The sequence below is a fragment of the Calonectris borealis genome, chromosome W (genome assembly GCF_964195595.1).
Source record: "Calonectris borealis chromosome W, bCalBor7.hap1.2, whole genome shotgun sequence".
In the NCBI taxonomy this organism is placed as follows: Eukaryota; Metazoa; Chordata; class Aves; order Procellariiformes; family Procellariidae; genus Calonectris; species Calonectris borealis.
The window spans coordinates 19,528,274-19,546,379 of NC_134351.1; the positions used below are offsets into that span (position 1 = coordinate 19,528,274).

Sequence of the window (18,106 nt, forward strand, 5' to 3'; positions counted from 1 at the left end):
AAAAGCCATCAGTGAAGCGGGGGGGGGTATGCATGATTCAGTCAGGATTTGTGGCAGTATAAATTAAAACTTCCTGAGTTTTTATTATTGAATTATTTGTTTGAATGCCAACTATCTGAGGATATGATTCCTGGTAGAGTTCCCTGGTTTTCACATCTTTTATCTATACAGAAAATACCACAAAATCTGGTTCAATAAAAGACAAAGACAGGACTACTTGAAACTGATGGAGTATTTACCTTTTTGACACAATTTAAAGCCAGCAGGAGCTCTATGAGTAAACAGGCTGCAGAATCGGTCTAGGACCATTTAGAGAACATGGACTGTTAACTTAGCCTTGAGTGACAAATAAACAGCATCATGACAGAAGAAGCCCTTTTGAGTCACAGAGCCTCTCCTGACTTTTTTTCCTCCCCTTTTCTATAAAGATTGATAATATCATCAGCAAAAGATCACTTCCTCTAACTCAGCACCAGAGGAATAAGAGGAACTTAGTCTACCTATTCTGTTACCACCATCCCCAGCTAAATACCTTGGTGAGCCAAACACATGCACACATAGCTCCTACTTACCACTGCCATAGCAGACCAATGTCGAAGACACCAGAATAAGGGTAGCTGAAGAGGTCCTCTTTTTCTCAGCTGCAAGGATGCATTCTTCAGACTAATTGGTTACAAATGTTCACTTAACAAGCAAAGTTATTCATATGTTACCGTAATGCAATAGTGAGTCTTGAAGACTTTAAATGTTGTTCACTTGTCTTTCTAAATCAAAATCACCCAGCAATTATTATGAAAAAAAAAAACCATCCAGTACTTAAAGCAAATGTCATTTTTAATCTAGGGGAAATTTGTATCCTAGAATTTAATAGAGTTAGCATTCTTTTATTTTTTCTTTTTTTTTTTTTTTTTTTTTTTACCAGAGAGCAAACCCTCTATATGAATGCACAGCATAGCTAAAAAAAACAAGGATTAGAAATAAAAGTAGAAGCCTTTTGCTGCTATGCTATTGATTTTTTCACTCAGTTGTGATCAAATAGTCATACTGTCTGACAGGTATTCAGTGCACTGTGTAAAACAAACTGCTAAGTCAAGCTCCTAGTGGATGTGCACACGTGACACAAATATACTACACTGGAAAACATATAGGCAGAATGAAAAAAATCAGCACACATTGAATGAGCATTAATTACTGTCTTCCTTAGTCTGCACTGGGAATTTCCAGGGAATTTCTAGAATTGCCACGCCCTGATGTATTTTCTGCAATTTGGTCAGCGCAGGAAAACCACATAGAATCTGTTGAAGTCAGCTGCCCAGAATCAACTGAAATTTGAGTCCTGTTTATTCTCTAATTTTTGCAGAATTAGTTTTAGAGAGAAAGGATCCTCACAAAAAGAAATGGAAAATAAATTATTGTGAAAGGATGAGAGAGCTTGCTCTGTTCTTGCTTATGCTGTAGTTTCGCAGATGTCACTTAGTAATGCAAGCATTTTGTTAAGCTTTTAATCAAGCTTTATTTGGTTTCTTCAAAATAATGAAAACTATAGAAAAAGAATCCAGTGATCATCTAAATTTATCCCTGCATCAGATCAGGTCCACCTAGAACAACCCAACTAATGTCTTTCTAACTTGCTTTTTGAAACTTCCCATGAAAAAGATCATACAACCTACCGGTTCCTTGTAATGCTCATCAAAAGCACAAAACATTGTGTCCATAATAATGATCTCCTGGGAGGATATATAACAGCTACTTTGGTACCATTCTTTCCAGTTATGAAAAAGTTACTAACTTTCAGACTTGAAAAGTGCCACACAAAAATAGTTTTTCTTCTTACATTTTGCGCAGTTTTTAATCCCTTAAAAATCTTGATAATCTCACTCCTGATACCCAGGTTTCTAGAAGACTTCCACACCTGAGGAACTTTTTATAAGCCAGCTGAAAGTCTAAGTAGGAAAAGCTGAATAATCCTGCCATAAGAGTACTTAAACACACACGTAACTTTAAATATATGTACGGTTATATTGAAATTTATTGGAATATTCAGATGCTTAAACACATGCATAAGAAATTGTCTGGTTGGCTGGCAAAGGGCTCAATGCTTTGTAGGGCCAAGCCCAGTTTTTCTTTAAGACTTCTAATAGATTAGAGGGTCTTATTTATGGATAGTGTTTTCTATGTCATTTTACTTAGCAGAACACTTGTTTTGGTGAGTTGACTTGCATTTATTTCCCTGACATTAACCTCAATAATTATCTCTTCATAGATATGACTTGCACATTTGCTCCTGTTGTAGAGGACAATACTTTTTACATATTAGCTGATATTCATTGATTTGCTTTTATCAGAAATCCAGGCTGGACATAGTCATTCTTGGTGCCAGGCCACTCCCTACCCCCAAATCTGTTCAGTGTTCAGAAAGGAGATCTACACATGTCAGCCATCAATGAAAAAACTGAGGAGAGAACATCCCAGCCATCACTTCTCTGCAGATGCTCCATGTCGGGAATAGGATAGGCTGTTTTCAGGGTCCACAGAACTGTGCATTTCTGAACAAACCTTCAAGGACAAGTTTCCATTTTGGAGGAGGTATGGCTTTTCCCTAGCTCCCATTTGAGGATACTATGCAAGAGAATGGAAGGATACTTCTTCTGAAAGCCACCAGGGAGCAACTTGTCCAATGGAGCTGTGCATAATCTCCCAGTTTTAGATTTCTGGAGGAGCACCTTTTACTGCAAACTGTAGAGAAAAAAGAGCTTTATTCCCCCCCGCCCCCAGCTCAGAGCCTAATGTTTTTCCTTTCAGCAGTGAGAGAAAAGAGAGCTGACTTCTGGTGGCTTATCTAATGATGTGATTTGTTGACAAATTTGAATGCATGTCCATAGGGAACCAGGACCAAAAAGACTGGTAATTAAATTGTATGGTCTGAGTTAATATATTATTTGTAAATGCTTTTTTAATTTTTCTGAGTAATTGCCATTCAGTTACCATGAATCTAACTAGCTGACTCTCATGCCTAGAGTTTTTTGTAGGGAGCATTTTCTTGCCACTTTAAAAACAAACTAACTAACTAACTAATAAAAATGTCAATTAATTGAAGAGTTTTGCTGCCTTTTGGTGTATGCTTGACACAAGCACCAACAAGCCAAGCTGACGTGGGGCAGGCTGAAGCAAGGGTCACTACTGTTTTGTTAAATTGTTTGTACAACAGACTCACAGAAGTTCAGAAGACATTAAAAGCACTAGTGTTGAATGCCTCAGAAGTTAAGCAAATATTTTTATCCCTGTATCATCTGTGGAAATTGTAGGTTGGCCTATCTATTCAGTCCTTCCATATGCTCTCCTCTGCTTAGATGACATTTTGTATTAAGTAGTGCTTTTCCACAGACGACAGTCAACATTTGCCACAACTAACTTGCTCTTTGCTGTTTATATTTCTATCGTTCAGATACACAAAAAAGGGTCCAAGATTATATTCTTTTCCTGGTAAACACATGGATAGGATAACTTGGTGATTCAGGGCTGGAAGGAATAATGAGGCAAGGCAGCATCACAAGCAGAGTAGGAGAGAAAGAAATGGAGGTGCCTCTCCTTTTTTTGCCTCCTCTCTCCATTCTTTGGGTGCAAGATGCTCTTGTATGCTTTTGAAAACTGCTCAGAATGAGCTTATATCATACATACAGGCTTCTATTGCTTGTTATGATCAGTAACGTCTCTTGGTTTGGCAGATTCCAGCCTGGTTTAGGGGCTACATATTCCTGAGCTGCACTGAAAAAACTGCAGCAGTTTTTTTTAATATTTAGAAATATCCAAGGAAGGTATTTTACCAATTATTGGCATGCAAAAAACAATGTGTGTCATTTTCAAAGTTCCTTGCTTTTAACTGCATGTAGGGTACATGAAACATGATGTCAAGTTTAGGGAATCTGGCATTTAGGAGCTAATTATTATCATCAGTAACTGGCAACATGGTTAAAATCTGCAATAATTTGGATCTGTGTGGCCAGTTGTTACCCACATGCTGTAAAGAAAAATAATCTCTTTAAACCTAGCAGAATGGATGACTGTTCTTCAGAGAGCTGCTTAAATCTTTAACATGCTGTAAACATTTTAAATAATGCTAGAAAGAAGAGACCATATTGTTATCCTTTGTTTCTGTGTTTTGATCTTAATAAAAAGCTAAACAATCTGCTAATAAATATAGAACTAATTAAGCTGCATTTCCAAAACCATAATCAGCAGCTGGAGAGTACCTTCTAACAGAAGAAAATCATCTTTAAAAAGATCACAATTCAGCAATAAGCTGACTTTGAGGGACTTGTTCTTTGATACAGAGCCTAGCACAGCAGTAGAGCCTGGCTGTTCTTTCTGAAATCCAGGACTAAATAATAAGAAGGGTCTATCTAGCTGGGAAATTATATCTGAGTCACAGTGTTCTTACTAATAACATTAAGGGTACTAGTATGCCCTAAGCTATGAAGTGCTTAGGAAAAAATCCCACATATTTCAGCTGACTCCATTCACATTTATTTTTTGTCTTCACGGTATCTTCAATGAGACATATTTGTCACATATATGTGAAAAGGTATGGTTAAAGTCTTAGGAAAGGTGGTATCCAACCCTGCACAGCACTTCTGTGGAAACACAGGTGGAATGTACCCTGTAAGAGATACTGTGCTACATATCTCCCGGATGATGCCATACTTAGGAAGGCTGACAGGTGCCCAGCCTGGCTTGCAGCAGCTCTGGCACTGCCCTCTCAGCAGGAGGCATGGGGAGCTGTCCCTTGCTTCCCAGCCCTGCCTCACACTTCTCAGCTAGCAAAGGGCTCGCTTCCATCACCCTTCCTCACGCTGAGAGGTGCTTACTCACAGAAGTAATTCCAGTGACTGCTACAAATTAACTGACAAAGAAGAGGCAATGCATGAGCTCTCCCTGCAATGTGTGAGCTATTAACTAGCTCAGAGGGAGCCCAGCTGGCTACCCTGGTTGCCTGTGGTGAGGCAAGCATGTTCAGCTGTTGGGCTGATGTTCCTAGCTGTCAGCTCTGTTTCAAATAGCTCCACAAGCAATGCCTAGAAGTGACTTCTTTGCTCCCTTCCAGTAGCACTCAAGGAGGATGGAGCCTAGCAGAGCTGCAGAGTTTTGGTTTGGTTTTGTTGCCTTTGTAAAAGGGATCTTGGTTGGATCCAGAAAGAGTACTGGATAATTAGCACCTTTCAGGGTACTCACCCCTGTTCATGAAAAAGCTTGTATAAATTTTTTTTGTTTTGTCTCAGTTATATCCCATACAAAGACCTTTTCCAGTAAATTAATAGATACAATTCAAAGATACAAAGATGATCTTACATATTTAAGTACCAAATTATCTCTATTTCTGGAAAGCTTCCTCCAGGGAACAGGAGCTTCAATGTCACAAATAAGCCAACACCTTGTTTCAGCTGAAGGTTTGGATCCTGGGAATGATTAGTGAAAATGTTTATAGTGTATCTTCAGAAGAAGAGAAGTTGTTGTATAAACAGTTAGAATAACAACGGGAAGTTGTTGTATAAACAGTTAGAATAACAACGGGGGGGGGGGGGGAAGAATTCATTACCATCAGCATTATCCATTACAAGGAAAACCCACAGGTGTATTAGTTTATGTGGAGGGAGTGTATATCAGAATGCGCAAAGTATTTCCTCAGAGTCCTGGTAGGTTTCCCCATGGAAAATATAGGCTTAGATGAGATTGAGTGGGGAAAAAAGAAAGAATTCTGCATAGACCTGACTAACATTTGACTCTTCCTGGCAATTTCTGACAGTTTTGTTCTCAATTGTTCATATTTATAGGAGTATTTAAGTGGTCTGCATTCATGGTAGTTCTGTATGAAATGAGAAAGAAAAACAAATCCTCTAATATTAAAATAACTTCTTGAAAATATTGCCTTTTTAATTATTTTTGTGCCACAGAGTATGCAAAACTGGCTGCCAGCAGACCATTACTAAACACGGTCAGTGTCCAACCCACGCACATAGCTATTTATGGCACTGCAGCTCAATGTCTGGGGGTCTGTAGTCTCCTCTAGCTGACCTCTGTAGAATGCATTTTTTTTACTTATTTCTTCTTCTTTTTTTAATAGCTGTATTTATCGAACAAAAATCACACAGATATTTTCAAATTTGTCATACATACATTATTCACAAATCTCTCTGTAATTTCTTTGTCAGACATAGCATAATGTCGTGGTTTAACCTGGCAGGCAGCCAAATACCACGCAGCCGCTCACTCACTCCCCGCCCCCCCCTCAGCGGGACGGGGAGAGAATCGGAAGGGTAAGAGTGAGAAAAACTCGTGGGTTGAGATAAAGACAGTTTAATAGAACAGAAAAAAGGGAAAATAATAATGATAATGATAAAATATGCAAAATGAGTGATGCACAATGCAATTGCTCACCACCCGCACTGACCAATAACCAAGTAGCGATCAGCACTTCCTGGATCACGCCTACCCTTCATATACTGAGCATGACGTCACATGGTATGGAATACCCCATTAGCCAGCTGGGCTGGCTGTCCTGATTATGTTCCCTCCCATCTTGTGTACCTAGCTCAGTCAGTAGGCACGGGAGCTGTCCTTGGACTAGGAGGGCACTTAGCAACAACTGAAAACATCAGTGTGTTATCAACATTCTCCTCATACTAAATCCAAAACACAGCACTAGGAAGAAATTTAACCCTATTCCAGCCGAAACCAGGACACATAACCATAAACATATTCTAAGAGAATAGCTGTAATTAGTGTTTTAAGAAGAATAAACAATTTTCTTAATTGTCTGCTTGAAGCACAGCATTCAGACAGCTTTGCCAGTACACCCATGAGAGAAACACATCCTACTAATCTAAGTAACAGGGCAAATCCCAATGACCAAATCCTGCCTGGTCCCACAATTTATGTCTGTATACAAGATGACCTGTGTGGTCCTAAGAGCTGCCATATTTTGATTCTGTTTCTTAAAAGAAAAACATAAAATGTGGTATATTCCAGCTAATCATTACTTATTGCCAGTGGCAGTGCTAGCCCAGCCAACCCTTCATTCTTCCACCAGATCTCAGAGAGTGAGGACCATCTTACTCTTCCTGAGGACTAGCCTCAGCCTGGGCAAGGCACTTGGCCATTCTCACTAGCGATTCTGTAGGCTGGGTGGAACCAGGTCTGGCTGAACTAAATTTTGGTTATCTTGGACTAATTTTGCACGTCTGTTGTTATATCTGACCTAGAAACGCAAGTGGTTTTGAAATAAAAAAGAAATGCTGAAACAAGCATTTTATTAACCTCTGCTAAACTCTGCTCAAGTTCTTTTCCAGTTTTGGATGCTTAGTCGGAAAGGAGTGTGCACAGAGGAGCCGAGGAGTATATTCTACACACTACCAAATCCCACTACAGGCAGCTAAAATAGTATTCTGGCTTTATATGTCTTATTCCAGCTACATATGGCACACAGATGAATTACACCTCCTTCAGTCTTGATCTTTGACAACTTAAGGGCTTATTTTATACCTCATTCTATACATAAAATTAGAATAATATTAGTATTTGGACACTTTTTAAATGACATGGAGGTACATGAAAAGGTGAAAAATAAAGACAAATACAACGATGGTGATTTTGCAGATTTCTCAGAAGAAAACAACTGTAATGATGATTTTTTTACAAGTTTTAAGACACACAATTCAGATAAAATGCAATGGCCTTCAGTCCCTGTTGTTGGTGGACATGAACTCCACAGTGTAAAGTTTTCAGCAAGTAGCACTGCATCTCAAATCAAACAGCTTGTCTCATTGCTGGTTGATGATTGTGGACATTATGCACCACTGCCTTTTCTTTATAACTGAAATTAGTGTTTTACAACACTGCCAAGTTCTGCAGTTCGGAACTGACATACAGACGGAGGCATTTGAGCCATCACTGACATTTGGCATTCCTTGCCTCATTTCTGGCAGAGCTGCCTCTCTGGCACTGACATTCCTGGCCCAAATCTCTCTCAGTGAAATCACTGGCAAATTTCCCAACACCTTGAATAAGAACAGAATTGGGTCCCATGACCAGAAGATGCATGTGCATCTCTCATCATACTGTAAGCAGCAAATGGTCATGATTGCTATCTAGCAATCCAAACTGAGGGGCTGGTGACATCTGAGAGTGAGTTGATTATATTAACACTCAAAGGCATAGACAGAACTTATTTACAACACCAGAAAAGATAACGCCTTGCCTAAGGGAAATCATACAAGGCAAAATCTATTCCAACTACCTTAAAATATTCCTTCTCTGATTCAAGTAATCTACTTACCACGGGGGGGGGGAGGAAAGCAACTCGAAAACATCCCTCCTTGCTGATCAAAAGACAAAAACATGACATAAGCGATTGCTAAAAGTATCCAAAAAAATTTTGTTTAGACTATTTTTCATTAAAATCCACCTGTGCGATTCATTTCCCTTGAACATTCTTTGGAAAGAAAACAGCCCAAAAAGAAAATCCTTAAACTATATCTTCTACTTTTTGTACATTTTTTAGAAAGAGTTTTCTTTATTTCATTCTGGATGAGTCAATGTAATTCAGCATTTATAAAACTGCAGTGCAGGAAACTTTTCACAAAATCTTAGAGCAGTAAGAGGCAAAACAGAAACACTGTTTTAGAAGCAGCAGGTACCATTTCTAATCTAGGACCTGTACTGAAGGTCAAAACTTCGCAACGGAACAATTAATAAAGGAACCCATTAAGGTCTGATTGTTGCTGCTAAAAAGGAAGGTTGAATTTCAGTCCTTTGAAGTAACTGAGAATGATTCAGGCCTCATTACAGAGATATAATCTACATTCATACGTTTATGTTAGTGATTCAAATCTATTGGGACAGATTGAATTCCGTTAAATAGTGCATCTTTCCTGTGGAACTTTTCTCAGGCTTTCTCAGGCTAACCTAAGAGGTGACCCGACAATACAAAGTAGTGGGGTATTTAGGGATTCAACTGTGCTATAAAAGAAAGGCTATACAGAAAGTAGAAAAAAGAATGAGATATAATCTAAAAAGCTATGTCAGCTTTTCATTTGGACTCTGTTTTGTAAATGCCCTCCCTGTCATCACATGAGATTGAAAAGGACTCTATGCGTTGTAGTAGTTTTAAGTACTGCACTGAATATTGCACCTGCCAGAAGCAGATTTAATATGAAATTCTGGATATGTGGGTTTTGTTCTTAACCACAAGATCTTACAACCAACATACAGCCAATCACAAGCTAGAAACAGGTCTAAGCAGAACTCTTCTTGAAAAGAGTAAATTCAAGACGGTACCTATTTTCTTAAAGGATTAGGGGTTAAATATATCTGTTTGATCTCCACACTGCTATTTTCTCCTGCCACCAGAGATCCTAAAATGCCAATTCATTGTATTTTCCAGCATTTGACAGGAAAAAGAGAAAAAATGAAAGGTTTCTTCAAATGTATAGTTTTAAGACATTATGGTAATTATTTATGATTTAAGCTGTTGGAATCAAAAGAACTTCAATTTTAGAAATAACGTGTTGTACCTTTCCTGACCTAGACAGCAAGCGAACACTGACATCAGCTTTGTAGACGTACATGTAAGCTGTCAGGCATTCATCGAAGAGTAGGCTTTTGCTTTTTATTTTGGTTTTATTTCTTTTTTTTATTAGTTGCCACAAAAGGAAAGCCTAAATCAGATTCACCAAAAATTTTCTGAAATGCTTTGCACTCAGTGCAAATACATGCAGAATAAATACTCTGAAGTACCATAAACAACATCATAAAACATATTGATTCTAACATTAAAAGGTTTCATATTTAAGGCTGTTTAAATGTCACCCCCCAGAAGCTGAACACATAAATTTAGGAGCCAACTCTCTCCAGAATAAACACCATAATTGGTGAAAATAATTTCTAATTTCTGTTGTGAAGTTAACAATATATTTAACACCCTAATCTAATGAATCAGTCTAATTTTAGAACTATTTGTTCTTTTCTGCATTTTCTGTTGTTTAAATTAAGATTGACTCCAAATGCCAAATGTAATTGCATAGGCAGTTTTCCATTGCATTCCACTGATCTGTGTTATTAAACTGCCTCTACTTCAAAAAAGTTCTGGTTTTACATATTGAGTAACTCACTGTGTTTCTGTACCGCTTCACTTCTCCGCTACTCCATTCTCTTAGCGAATGTTATTTTACAGTTATTTTACAATATTAAATACTGAACCAAAATTTAATGTCTTGCATGCTGCCCATATCCTGTCAGTCCCTGATCCCTTATCCTGGTGTTAAAAGATAGTACATCATATGGAAGATGCCCTTTAATTACTGGGAAAGTTTACAGTTCAGTGATGGGCTAGAAATATGAATCTGTCATAACATTCAGTATGTGAAATGACAAATCCTTTAGGAGAGATGGAATCAAAGGAAAAACCAACATATGCCCCTCCAGGAAAATAATAGCTTGAAAAATCGCTTTAAAATAGCCTTTAAAATGGAAAATTTGTTTCTTTCCAGCAAAGGAAACTGCATTAGTTTAAAAAAAAAAAAAAAGCAAAACATTCAGACAGATTTTATGGGGAAACCTTTGCAATCCCAATAAAGCCCCTTTTGCTTTGAAGTCAGATGCGTGATTCAGTAAATGACTCATGTTAGCAATTAGAAAATGGTCATTTAGGGCCCTGATTTCTTTTGAGACAAGGAGGGTGAGGGTGAGGAAAGAGACACAATAAATCTTGAGAGGCTTAAAAGGAAGAGCAGGCTAAAGTATGAACTTTTTATTTCAGCAACGGAAGCGAGAAATCAGTGATTCATTAAAGGAGAGAGGAAAGACCTCCATGGAAGCTGACAAAGAAGGAAAAGGAGCTAATTATATCTCTTCCCTTTTTACTCTCTCTGACGAGCATATAATCTGCTTTTCCAGGGTCTGCCTGTAGTATATACTTCTTTCCAACCTCCCCACCCAACCCCTCCTCCAGCGGGGGGGGGGGGGGGGGGGGGAAGGGGGAGATCTAGCAGGCAACAAGCTCCAGGTGGCTTTCTCAAGCACTTCACTGCCAAAAAAATAAAATAAAATCCTCCGCTAGAAAACAAGTTTCTTTGGGGAGGGGGGGCTGTGAATGGGGGGAGGGAAGCCTCCCTGGAGGGGATTGGTTCAGCCTGGAAGAAAGGGAAATTAGTAAAGCATGAGTCTCCAAGCCATGCTGGTGACCGGCGCTCTGAGAAGGACGCTTTAGGAGCAATTAGCAGCGAGCCGGCTGCTACAGCTGCTGAGGAAGAGAGGGAGAGCAACTCCCAAAACTCCCTCCACAGCAGCAGGCACCGCTCGCTCCAACTGCAAAAGGATTTCAGATGTCCCACCCCTGCTTGACCCCCTGCAAATAAGGGTTGACCACCAGAGCCACATCCCACCTCTGACTTGTAATCACTGATATTTAGGCTACAGCTTCCAACCTGTTTACAGCCAAAGGGGGAGAGACAAGTTGGGATTTCTATTTCTCTCAATTTTTTTTTTTAATACTGTTCTAGAGAATTCAAAGCAAAACAAAGAAATTGTCTCCTTTAGGGTCGTCAGTGAGAAAGGACGAGTTGTGCAACTGGTTTGGGATTTGCAAAAAAGCAAGGGGGTGGGGATCAGAAGAAGGTGCAAAACCACAAAGTGTGAGTGTGTGGGTAAAGGGGTGTGTGTGAAAAATCCCTTCCAGCACCCTTTTCCACTGGTTATTATCTATTTCTGTTGTTGTTATTCACTTTACTGTCATCTATTTTTCAGACCTTTCTGCATCTAAGATGGTGAAGAAAGGAGTGAGGAAGAGAACAAAATAACTACTGGGAAGTCTCAAACCAGGTTGGGGAGTGTGTGTGTATGTGAGGGGGTGGGGTGGGGAAGGGAAAAAGGAAAGAGGATTAACCACAGCAACCCCCCCAAAAAAAAAAAAAACAACAGCTCTTTTTTCTGAGGGAGGACTCGAAGGATTAAAAGGCAGCAACTTCTGAGGCAATTTGTCCCCTGAGTTATGGATATTAGTGCACTTACTTCAGGCCAGATCAGAGCTCAGAGGGATCTAACCAGAAGCAGCAACCACCGTCTCTCCACTTGCCTTTTACCAGGTTTTACCCTTCCAGTATGTTTCATTTGATAAGACATTTTCCAGCGCCCAGAGTTTCAGTACAATGTGCAAATGGATACTGACAAATGGTGCCTCAGCTTTTTCCCACCTGCCTTGTTGCTGCTTGCTGCTGCTCTTCTTGGTGTCTTCTGTGCCTGTCACCTGCCATTATCTCGGCCAGGACGTGCTGTCCCCGGAGGCCACCAACTCTTCATCCTCCTCCTCCTTCCCCTCGTCCTTCTCCTCTCCTTCCAGTGCGGGGAGACACGTGCGGAGCTACAATCACCTCCAAGGAGACGTGCGCAAGAGGAAGCTCTACTCTTACAACAAGTACTTTCTCAAGATCGAGAAGAACGGCAAGGTCAGCGGTACCAAGAAGGAGAACTGCCCCTTCAGTAAGTACGGTTCTGCTGCCGGGCAGCGGCTGCTGCCCCCCCCCCCCCCCCGAGCGCGGCAGCCCCGGCCCCGGCGCGCCCGAGCCCTCTCGCTGGGGAGGGAAGGGGAAGGGGAAGGTGACGCCTCGGCGGGGAGGGGGCGCGGGGCAGAAGTGAGGTGGGGTGGGTTCGGCTCGGCTCCTCCGGGATGCCGCTCCCCGCCAGCCTGTATCTGCAAATCTCTCTGGTTACATTTGTTTTGCAAATGGCTTCGCCGAGCACAGTTTGTTTCTTTGCCTGGCAGAAGAGCAAGTTAGAAAGATTTGTAAGGATGGGGGGGGGGGGGGGGGCATTGTCTCCCGAATCTGAAAATCATTATCCCCTGTCATTAAAATGCCTTGACGAGAACACTATATTGAAACAATGCATCGATTTCCCCCACGCACACACACGCTATTCTCCCCGAGCCGCACAAGAGCTGTCTGCTCCGCGCTCCCTCCTCCCCGAGCCCGGAAAAGGAGGTTTTCCTTCGGGCTGGGATTTTGCCTGGGTTTGCTCTCCGCCGTGGGGGTGCCCGGCGGGCGCTAGGAGCTAGTGCGCGGCCGCGCAGCCTCCCGCGGTAAGGCGATGCTCGTGCCTGGCGCGCGCGCTGCGCCCCGCCGCTCTCGGGTTGCGGCGCCGCTATGCTACTTACTACTCGCTCCATTGTAAACATCTGGGGTTGGATTCGCACGGACCTCACACGCATTTCATTGTCTCTCCTTTTTTTTTTTTTAAAAAAAAAAAGAAATTATTTCAAATTAAAAGTCATATGGCCGTTTCCATGGCTGTAGTTTCAAGCTTTTCTGTAGTACTAATTAGGCTTTTAGTAATAGCATGCTTCTGGTAATGTATTTTTGGCTGTCAGTGCTAGAAATTTACCCTTTTTTTGATTTTCCTGCCTGTGCAATCTCAAATTGAAGTAACTGTAGTAAATCACAATATATTGCATTGTAATTAAAGTGACTGCATCCCACTATAGGAGCATGCTGAAAAAGTAAGCTCTTTTATGCAAGTGTTGGAGGAAACTCTCCAACTTGCTTCACTGGTGGAGAACCGCATTTTGGTTCTTGGACTGTCTTACGTAAATCCAGATAAACCTGGGGATAAATCTTCTGTTAAATTAAAAAAACTTAAAGTAACTTAAGTAGATCCCTTGTTAGCTAATGTGTAAAGTATGGAGTACTTCAGCAGGTTGCCATGCTGTATGATAGACATTGCTGTTAATTCCACTGTATTTTTATTAAATGCCCATAATATAGGCTTGCAAACAGGGAGGAGAGGGCTGCTGTATCGTATTGTCACTACTTCACTTGCTCCACCTTGCAACTTCATACTTTATCATGCACTTAATGTTTGTAAAAGCTTTAGGTGTCAAAGCAGCTGAATCTTACCACCTCCCTTTCTATATTTCATAGAAAGCCAAATTCTTGGAAAACAGAGCTATGATGAAGGCTTCACTTTGAATTTGTGTGGAACTAGGTCCTAGCACTGTATTTCTTAGATTACTTTTATTTGTGGAGGAGGACAGTGTCATTCCCCTAAAATGGGATTCTGAAAGCTTTGTGTGCATCTCTGAGAACACCAAGCCATTCTGTGTAGAATATCGCTGCCAAAAAGGCTATAAGGGGCCCAATCTGACAACGGTGTATTCAGAGAAGTAACTACTCATCTGAGCAGTCCCACTTAGCAGAATTGTTCAGTGAGTAAAGTTGCACGCATGCATGAGCTTCTGCAAGATCTTGCCAAGAAGAGGTAGAATACACTGAAATGCACATATAAGTCTTTCTACTCTTTCAGTCTATGTGCAAGAACAACCCCCTGTAACTATAGGGTGTGATTTTTTTCTTTTTTTTTTGAATTATTATTATTTTTTTTTCCTAGTTTTTCAGTCAGTGCATCAGAAAGAATTGGCATTCTTGGTGATGTCATGGTTATTGTCACATCTGCAGAGTATCTACTGAAAGAGAAGAATGTAATTATTTTCATATAAATGCAAACCAATGCTGTTGTTATATATAGTTGTATCCTCTCAGGTTTATGTCCAGTGAAGAAAAGACTCCCATTGTCTTAAAACTTGCAACTTGCTAACCACACTTGCATCACAAAGTCAGATGTAGTGTACAACATCTTTAAATATAAAACAATTAGGATCTTGCTAGCAGAAGATAGGTCAAACAGTTGTATGTTCTTCTTTAATAGTCATTATAATTTGCAGTTGGAAATTGTGTTTTCTGTAAAAGCACATAGGCTGAGACCATTTAAGTAAATATTTACTGTGCCTTAATTTCAAGGGTGTCTGTGTAGCAAAATGTTGCAAGTGATACACAAAATCTATGCTTTTCATAACCTCACATGTAGCTGTGCAATCAGAATGCTGCTGTAATCCCCAGCTGGACTGATTCTATGCAAATATGTGGTATCATTAAGGTAGTCTAAAATATGTAATTACATGCAAACAAATTTATGCCATGCATAAAGGGTTAGCCAGCCAGCCCACTAAATTGTAGCCTGTTTAACATTAAAAGCTATTTAATCTCTAATATAAGTTCCTCTTTCAAAACCACGCTTTCCTAAACAAATAATAGTGACTATTGGCACACAAGACTTTGTTTGAAATATTCTAATTTGGGGGCTAATTTTCTTTTTCTCATATGCTAATGTTTAAAATTCATTTATGCTGCAGTAAAGCCTTATCTGTAGGGCTTTAAGATCATGATATGTTGTGTAATTAGATGATAGCTTTCATGGCTGCCTGCCAATTAAGCACTGTCAAGTAAGAAGAACAGTTGGAGAAAGTCAGAATAAACATTCAGAAAACAGAATTTAGTTCCTGGCCTTTAAAATGGCTCAAGTAGCATTCATAGATTTGCTCTATAAATATTGTGTAGAGTGCACTAAATAAGTTTACTTTGGCAGATGTTTTCCAACTTGATTGCTTGGAACTATTCCATCAGCCTTTCTCTACCTATAGGGCAATGGGAACGGAGGTGGCTTCTGACTGCTCTGTCAGGAGGCTGGGGGAACTTGCAGCATTTGGCATAGATGGAGGGTGTCAGTCACTAAATAGAAGTAGGACACTTCTTAGGTTTTGTTTTATTGTTCCTTACATCTGGAGTTTTGTCCTCAAAATGCAACTACTCAGTACTAGCTCATCCCTCAGCACCACAGCTGTGAAGTCCCTTGCCCCTGTTCTTGATAGAGCCATTTGCATGCATGAATAAGGACAGCTGTACTGCTTTCTGGTGACTTAAGTACTTGTGGGGGGAAAACAAAACCAAAAAACCTCCAAAGAGTAATTACAAAAGCTTTTGCTATAACTTGAGATCTGGGCTGACCAAGGGGAGCTTAAGCCATATATAAAAATGGAGAGAAAACTGCACATGTGCAGATTCTGACTTTACTTGCTTTCTTGAAAGAAAGCTTTCTTGAAGATAGTCAAACTCTTTGGGTTTAATGAACAGCATGCATTGGGCTACATGATATATGATAAGCTGGTTCAGGAAAACTTGAACATATTTTCGAGTGTTATGCTATTTTTAATTGACTTTTAAGGTAATTGTTAAGTGTTATGAAGCACACACTTCAAATTTACAGGACAGATCTTAGTAGCTGAAGAATGGTAACACAATACGCAATGCTTAATTAGCAGCAGCTAACCTGCAGTCTGTAGGGGGAGTTCTGCCTGAGCAAGGATTGCAGGATCAGGCTATTATTTAAGTACGTGTTTAGGGAGTGGAGTTTGTGTCACTGAGCCTGGATATTAGTGGGAAGAATTGCTGGAGCGATTCCTGCGGGCTTTGGACCAAGCAGTGCTATGCAAAACCTACGGTAGATGGCGGCACAGCCACTGTCTGGTGTCACCTCTGCTCGAAGTAGGTGGACAAGAAGGGGATGGGTCCTCAGCTGTATGAGCTAATTTAGTACAAGCAAAGCTAAAAGGGCTTACACCAGCTGAGAGACTATTAATTGGCCTTCTGAGCAGCCACAGTGGATTAATCCAAACAGTGCAAAGGCACTGCAATTGCAGAATAAGAGTGTTTACTGGGGGAGCTAGCATGAAATAATTAGCTACTTCTCACAAGCTAACCTATTCCAGGCTTTTCCCCGAGTATGCGATTATCTTTTATACATAGCTTTAGGATCTGCTGAAGTCCCTGATAGTCTTTGGTTTTGCTGTAGTTAGTGTGGGATCAGATTAGCAACGTATTGACTAATAGCAAGAAAGTTTTGAGCCTCATTCTGTAGTCCAAAAGATTGTAAACAACCGCTCTAATTACTAGAAATGCTGAACATTACTACTGAGGGGTTTAAGTGTGTGCATATATACATGACTTATAAATACAGATTTATACTATATATTGGGTTATATACATAAAAATAGCATTAAAAGTGTTTTGATTAAGTATACTCAGTTTGATGCTGTTTTTTTATTATACCTCAGGTGTAATAAAATCATAAAGCTTGATAGGTACATTAACCTCGGATGTACAGCTCAAACCAGATTAGAATACTTGGTAAAATATGTTCTTTTGCTACTGGACATTTTTTAAGCTAGCTGTTTGGGGTTATCAAGCTGGTGTTTGTAAATTAATATGAGAACTTTTCTCCATTTTTCTAAAGACTGATTAGTGGGCGTATGTGTTTTGTTGTTTTACTCTCCATAGAGATCTGGTTTATTTTTTTACTGATTAAAAAGATTTAAAATAGGAAATAATACTGTCTTAGTGAAGTAATTTGAATCTTGGGTTCTTTAATATGAAATGTATATGTTCTTATGGAGATGACTTCTCACTTTAAGTCTTTGGGTTTTTTTCTTTCCCCTGCAGAACTCAGTTGCATACTTTATAACCAGCAGTATATGACCTTAGGCACTTAGAATTTATGCATGTACTATTTAATGTCTACATGACACTCTCCTGTTACCCTTACTGCATTCCTGCCTTGTGGACCCTCCATGCTGATACTGCAGCCCTGTCATAAATCTGTTCAAAATATACAGTTGTAAGAAGTCTTTTTGTCTTCATAAATCTAACTTATAGCCACTTGCAAAAAAGAAAGAGTTAGGGGCAATTGGAAGTTTGTTCTATCTTAAAACCTCAGAAGAATGAGACCAAGGGGCATACAGGCTTATAGATGCCGTGCTGTTGTTTTAATGGGAGGGTTCTCAGGTAGTGGCTCGGTCAAAGCTTCCCTTGAAGATGGCGTTAGCTGAGTGAGCACTGTAGAATGTGCTTACACTTTTGAAATATCTTGGATGCATTCAGTCATAGGATAAGATCCTCTGTTTTGAAATAAGGCATTTTAAGATGACTTTCAGATGTCTTTGAGCTGTGTGCATGAATAGGGGCCTTTTCACTTCAAATGGGAGTCAGATCAGATCCTGCAATAGGGGAGTCGTCTTCCACAGAGCCTTTCATTTTGGAAAAGGAAAAACCCTTCTATGAGCAAATCTTGTTAACCTGTGTGCCTTAAGTTAAAAATAGCAGGTACCTATATGAACATAGGACAACATCTCCTCTCATGGAGGATTCCTGACTTTTCCTCTGAGCAAGTAATA

General features: G+C 40.0%; 1 protein-coding gene across 1 annotated transcript in view; it reads left to right on the forward strand.

The window, feature by feature from the left end:
• Window positions 1-12,197: 12,197 nt before the first annotated feature.
• Window positions 12,198-18,106, forward strand: part of LOC142074939 (fibroblast growth factor 10-like) — a 72,229-nt gene continuing 66,320 nt past the window's right edge. Inside the window, exon 1 of the mRNA XM_075135956.1 lies at window positions 12,198-12,528. Coding sequence (XP_074992057.1) covers window positions 12,198-12,528 — 331 coding nt within the window. The remainder of the gene's footprint in view (window positions 12,529-18,106) is intronic.